Raw genomic sequence first — 24,510 nt, forward strand, 5'->3', positions numbered from 1 at the left:
GCTTACCTGGTCTTGCTCGCATCCGGTAAGCCGGGGTGCAGTTGGTAGCATTCACCGGGATATGGTTGTACAAGTCTATCAGGTCTGGCAGCTTCTCCGGCCACAGGCTGCGTTCTTCCAGGGGCAACGTCTTAAGGAGATCAATGATGATATTATTCATTTTCTCACATAGCCCGTTGGTTTGCGGGTGGTAAGGCGTTGTCTGAATCTTCCTACAGCCGTAGAGGTTGCAGAACTCCTGGAAGACTTCTGCCTCAAACGCTGGACCTTGATCTGTCAAGACCTGTTCAGGATACCCGTGTGGACGGCAGAAGTGTTGCTGGAAGGCTCTGGCCGCTGTTTGGGCTGTCAGGTCTTTAACAGGAACCACCACCAGGACCCGGGAGTAATGGTCCACAATCGTGAGGGCATAGATGTAGCCGGACCGGCTTGGAGCCAACTTCACATGGTCCAGAGCTACCAGCTCAAGAGGCTGCCTGGTGACGATGGGCCTCAAGGGTGTCTTCTGGCTGGTACGGTCCTTCCTTCTGAGGTGACATGGGCCGCAGTCCCTGCTCCACTTCTCAATGGCCCCTCTCATACCGATCCAGTAGAACCGCTCTCTCAGTAGGAACTCCAGTTTCTTCTACCCGAAGTGTCCCGCTCTGTCATGGTAGGCCTCCGGACCATTGCTGCATCCCGTCTCGGGACCACTACCTGCCAGGTCAGCTCATGCGTCCGGTGGTTGACAAGCCTTCTGCACAGCTTACCTTCGTAGAGGAATAGCCTGCTTTTCTCCTTCCATAACTGCTTGGCTTCCTCTGGAGCGTCCAGCCCAGGGCTAGCGTCTGCCTGGGTTAACAGGTCTTTCACCAGGCGAACTGCAGGGTCACTATCTTGTGTTTCAGCCCAGCCATGGTGGGGTAAGGGGTTGAACATGACGGTGGTTAGGTCTTTGTCTCTTACCCGGTGAGAATACTGAGTGGCCCCATACCGGTGGAACGCAGGGAGCTCTACTTCCTCCTTCTCTTCCGAGTCTTCTTCTCCTTCGGGTAGGTGGGGCATTCTTGATAGGGCGTCTGCGTTGGCGTTGGTTCTGCCTGCCCGGTATTTGATTGTGAAGTCATAATTTGATAGCCGGGCCATCCACCGCTGTTCTAGGGCACCTAGTCTTGCATTGTCCAGGTGTGTCAGCAGGTTGTTGTCCGTGTACACAGTGAACTTTGCGGAGGCCAGGTAATGCATAAACCGTTCTGTGACGGCCCACACCACTGCCAAGAATTCTAGCTTGAAGGAGCTGTAATTCTCCGGGTTTCTCTCTGTGGGCCTCAGCTTCCGGCTGGCGTACGCGATCACCCTTTCTCTGCCCTGTTGGTTTTGTGACAGTATGGCTCCCAGCCCCACATTACTGGTGTCTGTGTGGAGGATAAAAGGCTGGCCATAATCGGGGTAGGCCAGGATCTCATCCCCCGTGAGGGCCATCTTCAACTGGCGGAAGGACTCCTCTTCTGGCTTGTCCCACTTGAAGGGTGGCTTTTGACTTCTGGATTTAGATTGACCTATTAGGAGGTCCTGCATTGGAGCCGCCATCTTTGTGAACCCGGGGATGAACCTTCGGTAGTAGCCTACCAGCCCGAGGAACTACCTCACTTCTTTGATGTTTGAAGGGCTTGGCCAGCTCTTGATTACTGTGACGTTGTCGGGGTCAGGGGCTACTCCTCCTGCACTCACCACATGCCCCAGGTACTGTACCTTCGGCTTTAACAGATGGCACTTCGAGGGTTTCACTTTCATGCCATAGCCTGCCAGGGCTTCGAACACCTCTGCCAGGTGTTTTAGATGGTCCTCGTAGGTCTTCGAATAGACGATCACGTGGTCCAGGTAAAGTAGGACCGTCTCGAAGTTTCGGTGCCCTAGACAGCATTCCATCAGCCTCTGGAAGGTCCCGGGTGCATTGCAGAGCCCGAATGGCATACAGTTGAATTCACTTAATCCCATCGGGGTGGTGAAGGCGGTCTTCTCCTTGTCAGCCTCTGCCACAGGAACTTGCCAGTACCCGCTAGTAAGGTCCAAAGTAGAGAAGAAATTAACTGATTTTAGTGTGGCTAAAGACTTCTCTATCCTAGGTAACGGGTACGCGTCTTTATGGGTGATACGATTGATTTGTCTATAGTCCACGCACATTCTCATGGTACCGTCTTTCATTTTTACCAGAACCAAGGGTGCTGCCCAGGGGCTACAGCTGTCTCTAATGACCCCGGCTTCTTTCATTTCTCTCAGCATGCCCTTTGTGTTCTGATAATGTGCGGGGGGTACAGGTCTGTATCTCTCTTTTATTGGTGGGTGGCTCCCCGTGGGGATGTGGTGTTCTACCCCTTTCACCCTGCCGAAGTCTAGCAGGTGCTTACTAAAGATTCTCTCGTACTCCTGAACCACCCGGTAGACTCCTTGTTTTTGGTGCAAGGGAGTGGAGTCAGCACCCACGTGGAGTTTCTGGCACAAGTCCTCCTTAATTTTCTGAGAGTCATTACCCTCCACCGAGGGAGATGGAGGCTAGGGTTCCACGACCCTGAGAGCATTGTGTTCGACGGCAAACAATTTGGCTAGTGTAGCGTACCGGGGCAAGTGTACTTCCCGTTCCCCGATGTTTAAGATCCGGATGGGCACCCTTCCATGGCGGACATCAACCACCCCCCGCGCTGTCAATATGGTGGGCCTGCTGTCTGAGTACACGGGTTCTACCATGGCTTGGTAGTCTCTCCCTCTTAACCCGATTGCAGTCCGACACCAGATCATCATTTCACTTTTGGGAGGCATGGCAATGGGGAACGGGTCGCTCATCCTCACGCTACCGATCTCACCACCAGACAGTTCTACCTGTTGCCGTCTCATCAGGGCTCTTATCTCCTTCTGGAGGACCCTCTGTTGGCTGGAGCTCGCATTCATCGCCACCTTCTGCAAAATTACAATCACTTCTGAAAGACAATTTCTCGATGGTCAATGTCCACAATGATCACTCCCTGTGCCGGCAGTTCAACCTTACCAACCTTGATGGTCATCTCTCTGAACCCCACCTGCGGCACGGGTTGGCCATTGCTGGCGATGATGCTTAAGTCATCGTCTGGATAGTGGGTTATGTCAGCGTCACTCCAGTACCGCTTGAAAAGTACTTAGGGGATGGTAGTCACTTGAGACCCGGTGTCCAGCAGTGCACTCATGGGGATACCGTCCAGCACTACGGGTAAGACCGGGTGTCCCCCCACCTACTTATCGCGCCAATTAGATGGGCCTGATGACCTTATGCCTGGGGGTTGGCCCTCTGCCCCAGGTCGGACCCATTTAAAGTACAGTACCTGGCTATGTGTCCTGGCTGGCTGCAACGGCGGCAAATCGGCTGTCCATACTCAGTGTAACGGTCGGCGGACCTCCCTCTGAACGACGGGATCCTCCTCTGTCGATGCCACGGGACATCCTCCGGACTGGAAGCCAGCTTGATTGGTCTTGACTAGAGATGAGCGTTGTTCTACTCGAACTGTTCGCCAATCTCAAATTCGAGCTGTTTTGGGCGGTGTTCGAGCCGTTCGGCGAACACGAACAATTTGAGAAAAATTCGGCTGTTCGAGGTTATGTTCGATAACTGTTCGTGCACCAAAATCATAACTGGATTTTTTCTCAGTAATGATGAAAATTAATGTTAATACGCAGTTTGAGTGTACAGCGGGGTGGGGGGAGGGGCAGGGGATGGATCTCTGCAGGAACAATGAAGATCTCCATTTTTTTTCTCTTTCCCGCATTTACAGTGGGGAGGTGCAATCTGTCAGCCTATCAGCAGCGCACACACGGAGCGAAGTGCTTTTTTTCACACAAGCAAGGGCATGTGTCATTGGCAGTGTATGTCACATGTCCTTGCCCTATAAGACCAAGCCATTTTCCCCGTCGCCACCATTTTCTCACTGCTGCAGCTGCGTGTTAGACGGCACCGCTGTTGCTGTGTGCGCTATACCTTGTTAATTTCAAGCCAATTTTCGCACAAATATACAGATAGCTTGGGAGTAGGGAATAGTTGTGATTGCAGTCCTTTTAAGGACTAGGTTACAGCATTTCCTACGACTTTTATCAGGGAGGTCTGTGCTCTTAAATAGATAGGTTGTGGGAGTAAAGACTAATTGTAATTGGAGTCCTTTTCAGGACTAGGTTACATGAGTTCCTATCAGTTTTTGCCAGGCAGGTCTGTGCCAGTGCTGTGCAAGTTTTTTTCACAGCATTTGGCTGAATCTAGCAAAGCTAATCCTTTTTGGCCTATTGCAGAGTGTGTTAGTCAGTGGAGTAGCCTATCTGTGTTGCAAGATATAACACCTGTGTATAGAATACCAATTTTTTTACTGCACCTAGTGAAGTAAAATCTTTTGGGCATAGCATCATTCTATTAGTCCATCTATACTGACCTCCATCAGGTTGCAAACTGAATATAATTTTTTTCTGCATCTAGCTCTGAAAAAATAGTTGGGCTTCTAGCGGTGTGTGGGACTTGGTCTATTAGTCCATCTATACTGACCTCCATCAGGTTGCAAATTAAAAATAATTTTTTTCTGCATCTAGCTCTGAAAAAATATTTGGGCTTCTAGCAGTGTGTGGGACTTGGTCTATTAGTCCATCTATACTGACCTCCATCAGGTTGCAAATTAAAAATAATTTTTTTCTGCATCTAGCTCTGAAAAAATATTTGGGCTTCTAGCAGTGTGTGGGACTTGGTCTATTAGTCCATCTATACTGACCTCCATCAGGTTGCAAATTAAAAATAATTTTTTTCTGCATCTAGCTCTGAAAAAATATTTGGGCTTCTAGCAGTGTGTGGGACTTGGTCTATTAGTCCATCTATACTGACCTCCATCAGGTTGCAAATTAAAAATAATTTTTTTCTTCATTTAGCTCTGAAAAAATATTTGGGCTTCTAGCAGTGTGTGGGACTTGTTCTATTAGTCCTTCTATACTGACCTCCAGCAGGTTGCAAATTGAATATAATTTTTTTCTGCATCTAGCTCTGAAAAAATAGTTGGGCTTCTAGCGGTGTGTGGGACTTGGTCTATTAGTCCATCTATACTGACCTCCATCAGGTTGCAAATTAAAAATAATTTTTTTCTGCATCTAGCTCTGAAAAAATATTTGGGCTTCTAGCAGTGTGTGGGACTTGGTCTATTAGTCCATCTATACTGACCTCCATCAGGTTGCAAATTAAAAATAATTTTTTTCTGCATCTAGCTCTGAAAAAATATTTGGGCTTCTAGCGGTGTGTGGGACTTGGTCTATTAGTCCATCTATACTGACCTCCATCAGGTTGCAAATTAAAAATAATTTTTTTCTGCATCTAGCTCTGAAAAAATATTTGGGCTTCTAGCAGTGTGTGGGACTTGGTCTATTAGTCCATCTATACTGACCTCCATCAGGTTGCAAATTAAAAATAATTTTTTTCTGCATCTAGCTCTGAAAAAATATTTGGGCTTCTAGCAGTGTGTGGGACTTGGTCTATTAGTCCATCTATACTGACCTCCATCAGGTTGCAAATTAAAAATAATTTTTATCTGCATCTACAGTACCTCTGAAAAAATATTTGGGCTTCTAGCAGTGTGTGGGACTATTTGTATTAGTCCATCTATACTGACCTCCATCAGGTTGCAAATTCAAAATAATTTTTTTCTGCATCTAGCTCTGAAAAAATATTTGGGCTTCTAGCAGTGTGTGGGACTTGGTCTATTAGTCCATCTATACTGACCTCCATCAGGTTGCAAATTAAAAATAATTTTTATCTGCATCTACAGTACCTCTGAAAAAATATTTGGGCTTCTAGCAGTGTGTGGTACTATTTGTATTAGTCCATCTATACTGACCTCCATCAGGTTGCAAATTCAAAATAATTTTTTTCTGCATCTAACCCAGCCAATAGTTTTGGCCTAATACCACAGTTTGGCCACTCAGCTCTGCTCGGTTACCATCCATTGTTTTTTTGTGCAAACAACTCCAGAGTTGTGAATTAGTTAACCACCAAAATGAGTGGAAAAAGGCCTGCTGCTGGTGGAAAGGGGAATAGGCGTGTTGGGAAGGGGAAAAAAGGTTGTGTCCGTGGGGTAGGTGTTAAAGCAACAGTAACATCTGCAGAAGAAAGACCATCTTCCAGCCAAACTAAAATGTCTACTTCTTTTAGCGGACAATGTGATAAGATCCCTTTCTTACGGCCACGCCAATCGCTACAAATTCCAGATGAGGCACAAAAACAGCAGGTGCTTCAACGGATATCAAGTGCTCCTTTAAGTGGGCTCTCCTCCACATCAACTTCAACATCACAAATACTCCAGTCCTCAAAGGTGTCACCCAAATCGCACTTGCTTCCTCACAGCTCCCAAATCTCCAGCTGCTCGTCTGAGTATGAGGTAGAACAGATGGTTGAGTCTGCAGAGCTGTTTACTCATACTATAGCCTGGGAATCAGAGGTCGACTCCAGCGCTTCTGTGAATCCAGACGAGGAAATGATCTGCACTGATGCCCAGAATCTTTATGAGTCGGATCCAGGACCAGACGCAGAAGGTTCTGACCATAATGTAGACCCTCATTCCCAAACTGTAACTCCTGTTGGTGGAGACAATGAGGAAGACGATGATAAGACTCAAATACCTGATTGGAGCGACAACTTTAGTTTTTTGTCAGGGCAGGAACAGGTTGGCTCTGAGGACGACGGGTGTGATAACGCACAGGGTGATGATGATGAGGTCGGAGATCCCACTTACTGTCAACCCACAGTCAGCCAAGAGATGAGGTCAGCAGAGGAGGTGGAGGAAGATGCTAGTGACGACGAGGTCAGGTTGCGCCTTCCTGGACAGAGACGTAGTACTGGAAGCACGTCAACAACTGCATCCTCAAACACAACTCTGCCTCTCACCACAAGTCGTGGTGGCTCTTCAGGTCGCATGGGTGCTAAGCCTTGCATAGCCTGGGCATTTTTTCAGATCGATAAAGATGACCCAACTCGTGTTATCTGTAACATTTGTCAGCAAAAGCTAAGTAGAGGCCAAAAAATACATAGTTTGAGTACTTCATGCATGAACCGGCACATGGACATGAAGCATAAGTTGCAGTGGGAAGCTCAGTGTGCTACAATGCGGCCTAGCCGGCCGGGCCAATCACCGTCTGCCATATCTTGTGCATCCGCGGCCTCTTCATCCTCTGTGACTGGGGGGACAGCAGTCACACCTGTTTTGGGGCGCAGACCTGCCACCTCTTTACCCGCAACAGCCAGCGTGATTGGCAGGTCATCATTTTCTTTGGAGGTGGTAACACCAGCTGGTGTTGAGCGCTGTCCGACATCGATAGCACCACCTTTGGATCAAGGCAACCTAACATGTCCGCCTGCATCTTCCTCACAGACCGGCAGTTTGCCGGGGACACCCTTATCAACCCCGTCTAAGCACAATAGCCAGCCCTCGGTCCCTCAGATGTGGACAAGTAAAAGACCATTTCCTCCTAGCCATGAGAAAGCTAAGAGGTTGAATTTCACCATCTGCAAGCTCTTGGCTACAGAAATGCTGCCTTTCCGCCTGGTGGACACAGAGGATTTTCGAGACCTTATGTCCGTCGCAGTGCCCCAGTACCAGATGCCCAGTCGGCACTACTTCTCAAAGAAAGGTGTGCCTGCGCTCCACCAGCATGTCACACACAACATCACCGCTTCTTTGAGAAACTCTGTGTGTGACAGGGTGCATTTCACCACAGACACTTGGACGAGTAGGCATGGACAGGGGCGTTACATGTCGCTGACTGGGCACTGGGTAACTATGGTGACAGCAGGACAAGGGGCTGCTGTCCAAGTCTTGCCGTCCCCACGAGTTGTACGTCAATCCTCTTTATGTCAAAGTTCCTCCACTGCTTCTGCCTCCTCAACCTCCTCTCGGTCTTCCACCTGCACCCAAAGCCTGTCTGGTCATGCCACAAGCTTTCTAACTGCGCAGAAGGGATCCTGCACACCTCCTTACTATGCTGGCAGTAGGGCTCAACGTCATCAGGCGGTTTTTACATTGAAATGTCTGGGAAATGTGAGTCACACAGCTGAGGAGTTGTGGTCAGCTCTGGAGAACCAATTTCATGAATGGTTGTCTCCACTGGACCTGAAACCAGGGAAGGCCGTGTGCGACAATGCTGCAAACCTGGGTGCGGCCCTTCGCCGGGGCAATGTCACACACGTGCCTTGTATGGCTCACGTGTTGAACCTGGTTGTCCAGCAATTTTTAGCCCACTATCCCAGACTAGATGGCCTTCTGCAGAGGGCACGGTCGCTGTGTGCTCACTTCCGCCGTTCGCATCCCGCAGCTCAGCGACTTACATCTCTACAGAAGTCGTTGGGCCTGCCACTTCACCGGCTAAAATGCGATGTGCCTACCCGGTGGAATTCAACTCTGCACATGTTGCAGCGACTGTGGCAGCACCGACAAGCCCTGGTGCAATACGTTCTGACGTATAGCCTGGGCCAACGAGATTCAGAGGTGGGGCAAATCACGCTGGAGGAGTGGTCTCAGATCAGGGACCTATGCACCCTTCTGCACAGTTTTGAAATGGCGACGAAGATGTTTAGTGCTGACGATGCCATTATCAGCATGACTATTCCGGTGATTTACATGCTGGAGCACATGTTAAACAGAATTCGGAGTCAGGTGGTGGCACAAGAGGAGGTGGAGGAAGTAGAGGAGGAGGAGTTGTATGCGGAAGGGCTAACATCTGCAAGGTCCAGACGGTCGGCAGCACCAAGGCGGCAGGCATGTGAGGGTGGGGGAGATGGTTTTACCAGGGCGCATGGTAGCAGCCAAACTAGTGAGGAAGGTGCAGGAGCCCAGGAAGAAGTGGAGGACGAACTGATGGAAGACTCATCAGATGAGGGAGACCTTGATCACATTTCTGTTGTGCGAGGTTGGGGGGAGAGGACAGAGGAAGGAAGCATGATTGTTACCTCGCCACCAACACAACAGGGACTTGGTGCTCCTGGATGCGCAACACACATGAGTGCCTTCTTGCTGCACTACCTGCAACATGACCCTCGAATTGTGAGAATTAGAAATAATCCTGACTACTGGGTTGCCACACTGTTAGATCCCCGGTACAAAAGTAAATTTGCAGAAATTATTCCTGCCATAGAAAGGGATGCACGCATGCAGGAGTATCAGCAGAGACTGTTGCAGAATCTTACATGTGCTTTTCCACAAAATACCAGTGGTGCACGTAGTGAATCTCACAGTTCCAACTTGCCAACCGTGGGACCGTCAAGTGTTCAGCACTCAAACCGTAACAGAACCACAGTATCTGCTGGTAACATCAATTTTGCGGAATCATTTCACCACTTTTTTAGCCCATCCTTTGCAAGGCCACAGGAGACAAGAAGTCTGACACATAGTCAACGCCTAGAGACGATGGTACAGGAGTATCTCCAAGTAAACACTGAAGCCACGACTGTGTCACTGGACCCTTGCTCTTTTTGGGCTTCCAATCTGGATAAATGGCCGGAGCTAGCCACTTACGCCTTGGAGATCTTGTCATGCCCCGCAGCCAGCGTTCTGTCTGAACGTGTGTTCAGCGCTGCTGGTGGTGTGCTGACAGATAAGCGCACGCGGCTCTCCACTGATAATGTAGACAGACTCACGTTCATAAAGATGAACAAATCATGGATCCGAAACAACTTTTCTACCCCTGTGTCATCCTGGGGAGAGTAAAAGCTTGATGATTGGTTAAAATCACCCTACCAACCGTTTTAAGCTTTCAAATTACTAATCATGTTTATCTGTATCTTGACTGGAAAATAATTTAGGCTTTGTAGCAGTGTGCAGCACTGATCCTATTAGGCCATCTATACTAAAGCTTCACCAGATTTAAAATTAAAAATAATTTTTAGCTGCATCTAGCCCGGAAAATAATTTTGGGGCTCCGAGATGCGCAAGGCACATAAGTGCCTTCTTGCTGCACTACCTGCAGCATGACCCTCATATTGTCAGAATTCGAAGTAATCATGACTACTGGGTTGCCACACTCTTAGATCCCCCAAACTTTTCGATCAACCTTTTCATTTTAATAAAGACCAAAAAAATTGTCATTTTTGAAATTATAAGCATTAGCAGGTTGTTAGAAACTGAAATCAAACAGTTTTCAACTCAAAACTTTATTCTAGGTGATGTTACATTTTCACATAGGACCCCTTGTTCGAAAGGAGCTTCTGAACTCTCTCGTCCATTGAATTTGTCAGGTTTTGGATGGTTTCTGCTTCAATTGTTTTGCATGAGGACAGAATACCCTCCCAGAGCTGTTGCTTAGATGTGAACTGCCTCCCGCCATCATAGACACTCCTTTTAATGATGCTCCAAAGGTTCTGAATGGGGTAGAGGTCAGGGGAGCATGGGGGTCACACCATAAGTTTGTCCCCTTTTATGCCCATATCAGCCAGAGATGCAGATGTTTTATGTGCAGCATGAGATGGTGCATTATCATGCAGAAAAATGATCTTGCTGTGAAATACACGGTTCTTCTTCTTGAACCATGGCAGGAAGTGCTGTTTGAGAAAATCCACATACATTATGGAGTTCATCTTTAGCGCCTTCAGGGATCCTAAAGGGGCCGACAATCTCTCTCCCCATGATTCCAGCCCAAAACATTACTCCACCTCCTCCTTGTTGGCGCTGTAGCCGTGTTTGCGTGGGGTGTCCATCAACCAGCCATCCTCCACTCCATCCATCTGGACCATCGAGCGCTGCACGGCACTCATCCGTGAACAAAACAGTTTTGAAATCAGTCTTCATGTAATGTTTGGCCCACTGGAACCGTTTCTGCTTGTGTGAAGTGGATAGAGGAGGTCGACAGGATGGCGCATGCACAGCTGCAAACCTCTGAAGGACCCTGCATCTTGTTGTTCGGGTGACGTAGGAGGCACAAGCAGCCTCAAAAACTTGTCTGCTGCTATGACAAGGCTTTTTTGCCGCTGCTCTTTCAACCTGACGTAATTGCCTGTAGGAAAGAGTCCTCAATTTGCCCTTATCAGCACGCACACGTGTGTACTGTGAATCAGCTACATACTTCTTGATTGCCAAGACACTTCATCCTGATCATCGCACAATGTTGATTGTAGTCATGCCTTGACCTAAACACTCCACAATTTGTTGCTTCTCAGCAGCCGACACATCCTTTTTCTTTCCCATTTTGGCAGAAAATGTAGGCTGCTTAATAATGTGAGAGAGCCTTCTTAAGTAGTCTTGCCTTTCATTGGACACACCTGCCAAACTAATTAGCACAGGTGTCTGCAATTGCTTACAGTGATATAAAGAGCCCTGACACACATCACCATCAATGAGTTTAACTGACAAACAAACAAATTCTTCCCTTATCACTCCTAAACACTTTTTGTATAATAATTTGGAACGCAGTGTACATGTGCTTTTCCACAAAACACCAGTGGTTCACGTAGTGAATCTTACAGTTCTAACTTGCCAACCGTGGTCTGTATGGAGTTGTTCAATAAAGGGCCCAAAATTAAGATAACATAGATGGGAGAGGTCTCTATGAATAGGAATTCCTAAGTATTTGATACCCTGTGAGGGCCAGGCAAAGGGAAAGTTGGACTGGATGGAATCCTATATGGATTTGGGGAGGGAGACATCGAGGGCCTCAGACTTCGCTGCATTGATTTTAAAATTTTACCATGTAACAAAGTGATCTATTTCAGCCATAACAGCATGGATGGATATATGTGATTGAGTGATATATACTAGGACATCATCAGCAAATAGAGAGCACTTGTACTCGGTGCCTCCCACCTCAATCCACCTAATATTGGGGTTATGGCGAATTGATGAGAGCAGGTGCTCCGTCACTAGGATGTATAAGAGAGGGGACAGAGGACATCACTGCCTTGTCCCATTGGTGATTGTGAAAGGTGATGAAAATGTTCTGACGCACCCCCTGGGCCTTGGGACACCCGGAGCCGGACCCTTTTTGGTGGATGCTGGTGGTTGTAGTCTTCGTGGCGGCGACCCAGTTCCGTGGCTCAGGGCGGTCAAACCAGTGGCGGAACTATTTATGTGGTTTTGATGTTTAAATGTCCGACTACGCCACCCGTGGATTGCGGTCAGAGTGAACCGCCGCTCCAGGGCAGACCACTGAGGCTGGTGTTGTGGGTGCAGCAGAGCGTAGCATAACTCCCCACGGGAGGAGTATAGCCTCAGGGCAGTGTATGCGGAGGATGGGGGTGATGGTGCAGGGCAGCAGCAGTAACGACACGGAGTCAGTGATGCAGTTCAGGGCCTTTACTCACAGTTCTTATTATCCAGACCACGTCTGCAGGTAACGGCTGCCCACGTCGTACTGTGCTCACCAGGTGAGGGGCTCAGACAACTCCCAGATAACTTTGGAGCACTTCACAGGACCCCCTTTGTGTGTCCTTTGTCTGGCCTTTCTTACCAACACTTCTGTCCGGCTGCCTCGGGCCTCCTCTTGGTAAACTTGGCGCCAGTTTCCCTGACCCTATGTGGTGCCTTCCTAGCGGGTGTAGCGAGGGGCTGCGCCACATAAAATGTCAGAGCTTCCGGTTTCTAGCTGAGGGTCGTTTCCTGCCTCCACTAGTTCGGGGACCGGTCTCCCCCTTTGGCCTGACCCCTCCACGCAGGTGGATTCGGGCGTGCGGTGGCGACTCGCCCGTCCGCACCCCTGGGATCCCTTCATTCCTCGTTCCTGGAGCCTTCTCCGCTCCTCTTCCTTCCTTCTCCCTCTTCCAGGCCTGGGCCTCTGTTACTAGGCCCGCCTCCGGAGCAGAGCTCATGCAGAGCCCCTGCTCCCTGCCACTTCTGCTCAGACTTCTCTGCACTGAACTAAGATGGTGCCCACCTTTTATACTCCCTTCTCAATGCACCCAGGAACTGCTTCCTCCCTGCTCCTGCACTACAGGGTTCCCCTTCCTCAGTGTTCCCTCCCCCCACTCCAGCCAGGGACAGGGACTGTCGTGCCCATCTCAGGGGCATATTGGTCGCCCTGCCCCACGGCAATGTGGTGTAATGCATGCAGGTGTCAGGTCCTGATCCACACTCCATCCTTACCTGAGAGTGAGATATCACACCTCTGGGTGAGGTGCAATACGTCTGTAGCAACCGAGCCCTCAGGGTGCTACAGTTCCATTTATCTTCAGCCTAGGTGACGTATTGCGATACAGGGCCGTGATTTTGGCTATAAAAGGGTCCCCTAGACCCCTACCCCAAGCTTTTTAAGAGAATCATATATGGCGTGCCAAGAGACTCTATGGAATGCTTTCTCAGCATCCAACGAGAGTATCTAATTACAAATTTTTAACTGCATCTAGCCCAGGAAATACTTTGTGCCTAGTAGCAGTGTCTGCTAGTGAGCGGATTATCCCGGCTGTTAAGCAAGCTGCACCACCTGTAGTTTAGACACTTAATTTTTTCAAAGGAAATGCTTCGGGACCATGGGATACTTAGTGAAGAGCATCAGGAGGCACCCCAAGGCATAGGGGCTGGGACTGGCAGTAGGATGCCTTGCGGTGGACAGCCGAGCTCGATCCTTATAAAAGCTTTTTAACTGCAGCAGCTTTAGTGGACGCTACTGGAGCTGGAATTACCGCGGCTGCTGGCATGAGACTTGCCCTCCAATAGATCCTTGTAAATGGATTTAAAGTGTATTCATTCAAATTAGAGAGACAATTTAAATTAAAAAGCTTAGAGCTGCCTCCACCACAGGGGGGCTCGCTCGACCCACCAGCGGACAGGCACCAGTATTGGGAGAGGGGGGCTGGCCGTCAGGGTTCACCGCGGCTCTGGCACAAACCCGGCGACACGGAGGTGGCACGGGCAGGAGCGGACTGGCCGTGTCGGCTTCTCACTTTTTGGATTTTAGAAGGGCATGACATGCCTATATCTGTGTCTCCCCCTCCTTTTACTCCTCCACCTCTTTTATTTTCGCATGACTATATGTACTTGTCACTTTTCCATGTGTTAGTTATGTCTTCTGAGCAGTTTGTCAGCTTTTGGACACCTTTGAAGGTGTTTTCTATGTGTTTCTATGTGTTTTTGTTTGCCTGCCATTGGTTTTAACGGTGTTCGAAGGTGTTCGACGAACAGTTCGACGAACAGTTCGGCGAACACACGGGTGTTCGACGAACCGAACCGAACTCGAACACTACGGGGGTGGCTCAACACTAGTCTTGACGGTTCCATCTGCAATGACTGTACGGTCCTGGTCAGTGCAGCCACACTCTTTGTTTGTTCTTGGACCTGATGGTGCAGGTTTGCAGGCTGGGATGGATTTAGGGCCTGTGCATCAGCCCCCACAAGGTCTGCGGGGTAGGGCGCCGCCCTCTGGTGGTAAGTGATGGCAGGGCACCGGGAAGCTACAGCGCCACCTGGTGCGGGTTCTCGGAGCACCCGGATGGCCCTATCCTTGAACTGCGCAAAAGTCAAATCAGGGTACTGTAGGGCCATGAGGCGCAGCTGGGTTCTGTGGGCGCTGGACAGCAGACCTTCTATGAACTGGTCAGTCAACAGTTTATCGGTGTCGTGCACGCTGCCAGGGTCAGCTTGCTTGATTGCTCCCAGAGTTTCTTGCACGTTCAAGGCATAGTCTCTGATACTATCTTGGGCTCGCTGCTTACAGCCATAGAACCGCATTTTGATTTCTGCTCAGGTACGGGTGTCAAAGGTACCCCGCAGCCGGGTCAGAATGTCCTTTACAGTCCTTTTCTCCTCATCTGACCATGATTTAAATTCCCGCTGGGCTGCTCCGGTTAGCTGCCCCGTCAGAATGCTCACTTTCTGTTCTTCTGTCAGGGGATAAACTTTAAATAAACTGTGCAGTCTTTCCTTAAAGTCAGTTAATGTATGGGATTCCCCTGAGTATTGGGGCGGCTGCTCCGGGGATGTAGGGCATGGAGAATGGCATCACCGCTGCTGCAGCAACGCTGGTGGTAGAGGGGGCCTCCGCTTCCGACATCTTCCTCCCCCCTAGTTAACCGTGGCCTACCTTCCGACGATCCTCTTCTGTAGGCCGCGGCTCCGCTGGTGCTGCTCCGGGCGAGGACCTTGCGTCGCGTCCTGGTGACGTCAGCGTCGCTCTCTCTCCTTCCAGGACCTTGCGCAGCGTCGGTGCGTAGGGCGGGGCTTCAGGTCTCGCGCGGTGTGGACGTCCACACCCCTCTTCTTCCCGCGTGGTGTCCCGAAGATGGCGCCCGATGGCGGGAAAATGGCTGAGGATGGCGGGAAACGGCTGAAGATGGCGGGAAACCTCTTTTTAAGGTACGGATACAGTCTTTTTCAGGCACGCAATACCCGTTTGTGGCGGGTTGGTCACAATCCTGCCGACTACGCCAAAGCTGACTCGCCCCCTGGGCCGTGGGGCACCCGGAACCGGGTTTCAGTGCGATGATGGGGCTAGTAGTGGCAACCCGATCCCGTGGCTCAGGGTGGTCAGACCAAATGCTGTGGCAGTCTATTTGTAGAGTTATGAATGTCTGACTACGCCACCCGTGGATTGCGGTCAGGGACGACCGCCGCTGCTAGGCAGACCGCTGAGGCTGATGTTGGTGTGCAGCACAGGGGTAGGATAACTCCCCATGGGAAGAGTGTAGCCTCAGGGCAGCACATGAGAATGCTGGGGGTGATAGTGCAGGCCGCAGTAATAAGAGTCCAGAGTCCTCTTCAAACAGTCCAGGGTCTTTATTGTTGGTATTACTAATGACCCAACAGGAGTACCGGGCACGAATGGGCCTGGGTGTCTGAGAGCATTCGGGCGAGCCTCACTGGTCAGGGTGAGTGTGAAGACCTACCGTTCTCTCTCTGCCCTTGCTGACTATCCCCCTTTTCGTGGTGAAATAGCCCACGTCCCTGAGCTTGCCGTGTTCTCAGACACAGCCTTTAATATTTGTGGCATCCAGGCCTGGGGTGACACACATTCATGTACTGATGATGGTTCTGTGTATAGGGGAGCTATGGTCCCACCATACTGTATATAGGGAAGTTGTGGGAACATCGTACTCTATATTAGGGAGCTATTAGGGAGCTATGAGTCCACTATACTGTATATAGAGGAGTTGTATATTTGGGGACCCAGTGGACATTATTAAATGTCAAGTGGGCACTTAAGAAACATTTTTATTGGGGCACTCAAAGTATTGTGAACATCAAAGGGGCAAAAAGGTGGACCCTTTTCTAGGGCATTTGCACAGTGCATTAATCTTTTCAAGGGAGCAATTTTACCATCTAGAGAGCACAAAGGAGTCATTATTACTATGTAAGGGACACAGGGTGGCATTATTGTGTGGGGCAGTAAGAGAAGCGCTGTTTTTATACCACACAGTAGTTGCAGTAATAGGGTTACATACGGCAGTAGAGGCTCAGTATTGGGGTATCAACAGGATAAAGAGTTTGTGCAGGTTGGGAATAGATGGAGACAATACAGGAAATGTGAGAAGTCAGATATGTTTTCGTTGTAATCTCTGAAGACGAGTCGTGACTGGATGAAGTCGTCATGTCGGTCTGGGCCAGATCGAAAAGGCGAGAAAATGAACTACTCCACCAGAAAGAACGTCAGCTGTAAGTTACTATATATAACTGTACAGTAATCTCTTGTATGTTCTGCAGGACTGGTATCTACCACTATATGGACACCATATGGCAGTAATATCAGTGTTGGTCTTTGTGTGGAGATTTATTTTCAGTAACAGTGCGGTCATCTGCTGAGGTTTCTCTATACCCATGATCAGGGTTCACCACCATAGTAGTTGTACATACAGTTACCTGGTTAGGGGCCCACTAAGATGTTTCGCCCCCTCTGAGCTGAACCCCTAGCTACGCCTCTGGTGCCTCACAATGGTTCACATAAAAATTATAGCTCATCCCAGAAAAATAAAATAAAAGTAAAAGTTTTCAAAATATAGTGACACAAACCTTTTTTTTTGTTGTTATTTTTACTTTTGATTTAACAGTAGTAATATATTAAAAACTACTGTATATAAGTTTGCTATCATCATAATCATGCTGACCCACAGAACAAAGTTAACATTTCATTATTAAAAAAGAGCAAATGATATCAAAGGAAAGTGAAAAAAACAATAGAACTTCTGTTTTTATTCTCCCTAATCCAATCCAGAAGATTTTTTAGATATATTATACATTAGAATAAAAGTGAAAGATTAAAAAAAAAACGTGTCCATCCAAAAAATTTTTTGTTCAGTAGTGCAACTGCAAACTATAGTAGTAGTAGTGATTTCTGCATGTATAATAAGCACCAATAAACTTCTCCTATAATCAATCAGTTTTTTTACCTGTGTAGAATCTGTGAAGAACATTCCAAAAAGTGTTGCTTCTTGAAGCAATCTGGGTCTGTATAGTAGTTAGTACAGCATGACCTACACTCACTTTCTGAATCCCTCCTCCCTCTTGCAGACATAAGTTCCTTACACGATGCAGACATTGCTGCTGCTTTATGTAACACCACAACAGCTGCAGTTCTCGATTCGGCCTCTCACACAGATCAAAGCTCGCACAATCAATAGACAACCATGGCACACCAACCTGACTAAAGAACTGCGATGGGCCTCCAGGGTTGCTGAGCGGAGATGGAAAAGGTCACACTCCAATGAACACTTCATCGCATTCAAACAGTCCCTCACTACCTTCAAGTCCACACTCACTACAGCAAAACAAACCTACTTCTTATCTCTCATATCCTCCCTGTCTCACAACCCTAAACAGCTATTCAACACTTTCAATTCTCTCCTTCATCCCCCAGCGCCTCCTCCCTCTCCTCTCATATCAGCTGAAGAGTTTGCCTCATTCTTCAAGCAGAACATTGACATCAGACAAAGCTTCTGCCTTAAGTCCCCACAGCCCCTCCTCATATCTACCTAATCTTCGTCCTCCAAAACCAGCTTCTCCACCATTACAGAAGATCAAGTTTCCTCTTTACTCTCCAAATCACACCTCACCACCTGTGAACTCAACCCAATCCCGTCCCACCTCATCCCTAACATTACCACAGTCTTCATCCCAACCCTACCTCACCTATTCAACCTGTCACTAACAACTGGTGTCTTCCCCTCATGTTTCAAACATGCCTCAATCACACTCATAGTCAAAAAGCCCTCCCTTAACCCATCCTCTCTGTCTAGCTATCGCCCTATAGCACTCCTCCCCCATGCCTCAAAACTACTGGAACAAAACCTTGAACTGTCCTCCCACCTCTCCTCCTGCTCCCTCTTTGACCACTTACAATCAGGTTTCCGACCGCACCACTCTACTGAAACTGCCCTGACTAAAGTCACCAATCACCTACTAACCGCCAAATCCAAGCACCACTACTCTGTCCTTCTCCTCCTAGACCTGTCTTCTGCCTTCCACACAGTGGACCATTCCCTCTTACTACTGACTCTCTCTTCTCTTGGCATCACAGACTTGGCCCTATCTTGGATCTCTTCGTACCTAACAGACTGGACATTCAGCGTCTTCCACTCACACACCACCTCCTCATCTCGCCCCCTATCTGTCGTTGTCCCCCAAGGTTCAGTTCTAAGGCCCCTGCTTTTCTCCATCTACTCCTTCGGCCTGGGACAGCTCATAGAGTATCACGGCTTTCAGTCTCACCTCTATGCTGATGACACACAGAGCTACCTCTCTGGACCCGATATCAACTCCTTACTAACCAGAATCCCACAATGTCTGTCCGCTATTTCATCCTTCTTCTCTGCCAGATTTCTAAAACTAAACCTGGATAAAACTGAATTCATAATCTTTCCCCCACCTCAATCAACCCCCCCCATCTGACCTATCTATCAAAGTTAATGGCTGCCCACTCTCCCCAGTAACACAAGCTCGCTGCCTCGGTGAATCCTGGACTCTGATCTCTCCTTCAAACCACATATCCAAGCCCTTTCCACTTCCTGCTGGCTCCAACTCAGAAATATCTCCCGGATCTTCACATTCCTCAGCAAAGACTCTGCAAAAACACTAGTGCATGGCCTCAGCATCTTCCGCCTCGACTACTGCAACCTCCTGCTCTGTGGCCTCCCGTTTAACACTCTTGCACCCCTCCAATCTATCCTAAACTCTGCTGCCCGACTAATCCACCTATCCCCTCGCTACTCCCCGGCCTCCCTCCTCTGTCAATCCCTTCACTGGCTCTCCATTACCCAAAGACTCAAGTTCAAGACCCTAACCTTGGTATACAAAGCCATCCACAACCTGTCTCCTCCATACATCTGTGACCTAGCATCCCGGTACTTACCTGCGCGCAACTTCCGATCCCCACAAGATCGCCTTCTCTACTCCCCTCTTATCAACTCTTCCCACAATCGCATACAAGATTTCTCCTGTGCATCCCCCTACTCTGGAACTCTCTACCCCAACACATCAGATTCTCGCCTACAGTGGAAACCTGAAAAGGAAACGAGGACCCACCACTTCTGACAAATCTATAACCTGCAGTAACCACCGCTACACTATACCGCTGCACGACCAGCTCTACCCCCACCTACTGTATCCTCACCCATCCCTAGTTATTTGTGAGCCCTCTTGGGCAGGGTCCTCTCTCCTCCTGTACCAGTCGCTGACTCATTTTTTTCAAGATTATTGTAAGTGTTTTTGCTACGTATACCCCTTCTTCACATGTAAAGCACCATGGAAAAAATGGTTCTATAATAATAAATAATAATAATAATTGTTTCGATAGAACAGTCAACCTCTTTTCAGCTTCAGTTTCTTCACTCGCACAGCTCGCAAGTTGTCTCCTTTCTTGAAAAGCTTTTTTTTTTTTTTCATTTCCAAACACTGGTGATTGTAGTACTCCATACTGTACTTGAGATAAATTACATTTATAATACAATTGTGACCTCTTTTTTCCCTTACAGATTGTCCAAAGACTGAAAACGATCTCTTGTCCCAAATAATACTAAAACATTTAAACCAACAACATTCTGAGGAATATGATGTTGAATTTAGAACATTACGGAGTGAATAAATATCTGCCATCTCTAACAATTTCCTTTAAGGGGTGTTTCCTATAATAAACAGGATATATGATAAGTTTTTGATCACTGGGGTCTCATTGTTGGGAACTCCGCAGATCACCAAAACAGATTCTCAACAACAGCTTTTTGAAGTATTTTCTTCCTACTTATGTCAACATGCCTTAGGGCTACACAATGTTGGGTTTCATTCTGCTGCTATGTATGCTATGGGTCGCTTGCCTCTCTGCTGCTATTAGGACTGCTGAAGAGGACCTGCCTCCTCTGTTCCCTATTTTATGGTCCTAATATCTCTACATATTGCCCAATTTATCAAGACTCTTAACTGTGTGCTGCAGAAAGATGCACCTAATGTATTAATTAATTTGCTGTTTCTTTCAACTTCAGTGTGCCATCATCAGAAATGTTACTCCAGTCAACTAATGGAGTACATTTTTAATGTAATTTATGCCTCTTTAGTGTACATTTGGTCATTTCCTGTTTTGCCTCAGTGCTGCCCACTTTTCTGAAAGTTTCTAAAACTAATCAGAGCATAGCCTTCTTCTTTACGCATGAGTTCTCTACTGCATTTGCTTTTCTTCTATTAGGGTATGTGCCCACGATCAGGAGCCGCTGCAGGTTTGAAGCTGCGTCAAACCCACAGCGTCCAGATGTTACAGCATAGTGGATGCGATTTCTAGAAATCCCATGTCCGCTATGTGTCTCTGTGCACCTGCGGCTCACCCGCGGAAACTGACATGCGGCGCGTCTTTCAGACCCGCAGCATGCCAATTTCTCTTGCGGGTCTGCATGTGGAAAAAAAAATCACAGCCTCTCATTTACATAATGAGGGCGGAAGCTGCACGGTTGTTCTGCAGTGTTGGGGCCGCAGGCAGCCTCGGATCGTGGGCACATACCCTTACAGTGGAATTTGATGTAACCACCCTTTTTCACCTGTCAGTAGAGAAGCAGCATAGCAAGTGAATACAGAAATCACTAGCAAGAGGAGTAAGTGGGTACTACACCTGTTAAAATAACACTTGCTTCAGAATAAGACCACCAATGCTTTGTTCCTTCTAGACTTAAAAATTGCAAAGTTCTGGGTCTAAGGCTTTTAACAGAAGCTTTACAGTATGACATAGAATATCCACTATTAGGCAAAAATGCTCAAAGATACATCTGGACTGAGACCTCGCCTCCTCCTGAGTTTTGCTTTGATAGTATTTCTACCAGAACCTTCACCATTAAACGATCTGTAGAAAAAGCCTTAACTTGCACATATACTCCCTCGGCATTGGTTCCTATTTCCACTTTTCCCTACTTTTTAGCCCATAACTTTTCAGATGTATACAGCTTATGGTCTTCTGTACCTAATTAAAACATCAATATTTATCTAATAACGTCCCCATGATAGACTCCTGGCTAGAAGAACCCACCCCTCTCCCCGGTAATTTCCTACAATGTATCCATGCTTCCCATTTCTTAAATCTCTTTAAAGTACAATTCCATGCCCCCAGAGAATGGACCTGGTTTGATCTGGTCTCCAAACTACCATTGCCAGTCCCCAGAGGAATCTCTAAACCATGTATACCAGGATAGGGATGAGGGGTACCATGCATACCAGGATTGGGGGATGAGAAAGCTATGCATACCAGGATAGGGATAAGGTGTACTATGTATACCAGGATAGGGATTAGGGGTACCATGCATACTAGGATGAGGGAATGGAGTGCCATGCATACCAGGCCGAGGGGTACCATACATACCGGGATAGGGATGAGGGGTGCCATGCATACTAGGATTGGGGATGAGGGGTGCCATGCATACCAGGATAGGGATGAGGGGTACCATGTATAGCAGGGTAGGGATGAGGGGCCATGCATACCAGGGTAGGGATGAGGGGCCATGCATACCAGGATAGGGATGAGGGGTACCATGCATACCAGGATGAGGGATGGGGTGCCATGCATACCAGGATAGGGATGAAGTGTACCATGTATACCAGGATAGGGATGAGGGGTACCATGCATACCAGGATGAGGGATGGTGTGCCATGCATACCAGGATAGGGATGAGGGAGCCATGCATACCAGGATGAGGGGCACCATGCATGCCAGGATGGGGATGAGGGGCGCCATGTATACCAGGATTGGGGATGAGGGGTGCCATGCATACCAGGATTGGGATGAGGGGTACCATGTATAGCAGGGTAGGGAAGAGGGGCCATGCATACCAGGGTAGGGATGAGGGGCCATGCATACCAGGATAGGGATGAGGGGTACCATGTATACCAGGATAGAGATGAGGTGTACCATGCATACCAGGATGAGGGATGGGGTGCCATGCATACCAGGATAGGGATGAGGTGTACCATGTATACCAGGATAGGGATGAGGAGTACCATGCATACCAGGATGAGGGGCGCCATGCATGCCAGAATTGAGATGAGGGGCGCCATACATACCAAGATTGGGAATGAGGGGTGCCATGCATACCAGGATTGGGGGTGAGGGGTGGCATGCATACAGGATTGGGGGTGAGGGGTGAAATGCATACCAGTATTGGAGGTGAGGGGTGCCATGCATACCAGGATAGGGATGAGGCATGTCATGCATACCAGGATAGGATTGAGGGGTGCCATGCATACCAGAATTGGGGGTGAGGGGTGCCATGCATACCTGGATTGGGGGTGAGGGGTGCCGTGCATACCAGGATAGGGATGAGGGCAGCACATAACAGGATGGGGGAACAGGATTGGGCAGCACAAATACCAGGATAGGGGGAAGCACAAATACCAGCATGGGAGACCATATACCAATAAAAATGCTCGCCACACGGGCGTAGAACGGGCTCAATAGCTAGCAATTAAAAATCACCTTATCTGAATCTGACGTAAAGTCCATTCTACGAGGGTCAGTCAATAAGTAATGCCTCCTATTTTTTTTTCTCCTTTTAATTGGCAAGAAATTCAAATGCAATTACATAGGTTGAAAACCACAACATTAACTATTAATTTGTCACTTTTCAATATAATCTCCATCCATTTCCACAGTCTTGGTCCACCGTTTAACAAGGGCATGTATTCCAGCATGGTAAAAAGCATTCTTGGTACCCACCGTGCACAAACTTTTCTGTATCCCAGTTGTCCAATAATTTTCATCACACTGCCTTTACTGAGGCAGATAATGCCACACAATTCATCTGCAGTCACCCGCCGGTCACCACGAATGATGTCATCGACTCGCTGAATGTTGCTTGGAGTCACTGCAGTTACTGGCCTGCCACTCCGCATTTTGTCAGCCAACGGTGATGGCCCTTCAGCTGTGTTACAGCGACAAACCCATCGTCTAACAGTACTGACATCCACTGTTGCATCACCGTACACATTTTTCAGTCTGTCATGAATTCGAATGGGCGTTTCACCTTCTGCATGCAAGAATTCAATCACAGAACGCTGTCTAATACGAACATCGATGTCAGCCATTTTGCAAACAGATACAGTCCTGCCACCTGTTGGTGCAGGAAGTTGCAATTGTTGTGGATTGGAGAAGAAGATTTGAGGAATTGTGCCAAATTCGAATATTTAACATAACTACCTTATTTAAGGAGAAAAAAAAATAGGAGGCATTACTTATTGACTGACCCACGTAGAAGAGCTTTCTAGCTGGGAATCTCACAAGCACCCACAATTCCTCAAAATATTGTCGCCCTGGAAGCACAAAACTCCCAACCTATCATACCAAATTAGACAATCCACATCACACCTTCCCTAATGTATCTCTTCCTCTGGCTCCGTTTCTCCACCAACTATATATATTTCCTCTCCCACTGTATGATCCCCTATGATACCCAATGTAGACCTACAGTATATTGCATCCTACTTTTTATCTCTCCTTTATATATTGGTTCCACCTAAACTCTCTCCATAACTCTGGACACTCCAGTTTGTTTTGTATAAAATTGCTTACTTATCCTTCAAGTATTTTGTTGCTTTATTTTTATTGCAAGCAGGGCCCTCGCTTCTCAAGTAACTGTTGAACTATGTGTTACTTTGTGATGTTTTATTTTTTGTACATGTCAATTGTAAAGTGCTGCTGAATATGTTGGCATTATATAAATAAAATTATTCTTATTATATTACGATCCTGATTGTATCCCTAAGTTTAATGCACTATATAATCTGGTCATTATACTGCATGTTGTTCATTGTTCAATAAATAAAAAATTATTAAAACATAAATGGGATCACTAGAGTAAGTGGCTCGCCCCCTGGGCCGTGGGGCACCCGTAACCGGGCTTCAGTGCAATGTTGGGAGTAGTAGTGGCAACCTGTTCCCGTGGCTCAGGGTGGTCAGACCAAATGCTGTGGCAGTCTATTTGTAGGGTTTTGAATGTCCGACTACGCCACCCGTGGATTATGGTCAGGGATGACCGCCGCTGCAAGGCTGACCGCTGAGGCTGATGTTGGTATGCACCACAGGGATAGGATAACTCCCCACGGGAAGAGTGTAGCC

The 24,510-nt window shown here is 47.9% G+C and overlaps 1 protein-coding gene across 1 annotated transcript in view; it reads left to right on the top strand.

Annotated features, from left to right (window-relative positions):
* STING1 (stimulator of interferon response cGAMP interactor 1) overlaps nucleotides 1-24,139 on the top strand; it is a 104,953-nt gene extending 80,814 nt beyond the window's left edge. Inside the window, exon 7 of the mRNA XM_073649597.1 lies at nucleotides 19,901-24,139. Coding sequence (XP_073505698.1) covers nucleotides 19,901-20,010 — 110 coding nt within the window. The 3' untranslated portion in view covers nucleotides 20,011-24,139. The remainder of the gene's footprint in view (nucleotides 1-19,900) is intronic.
* Nucleotides 24,140-24,510: the final 371 nt, after the last annotated feature.

Source organism: Phyllobates terribilis, unplaced genomic scaffold, assembly GCF_046119375.1.
Source record: "Phyllobates terribilis strain yellow unplaced genomic scaffold, ASM4611937v1 Scaffold_10__3_contigs__length_209671492, whole genome shotgun sequence".
Taxonomy (NCBI): Eukaryota; Metazoa; Chordata; class Amphibia; order Anura; family Dendrobatidae; genus Phyllobates; species Phyllobates terribilis.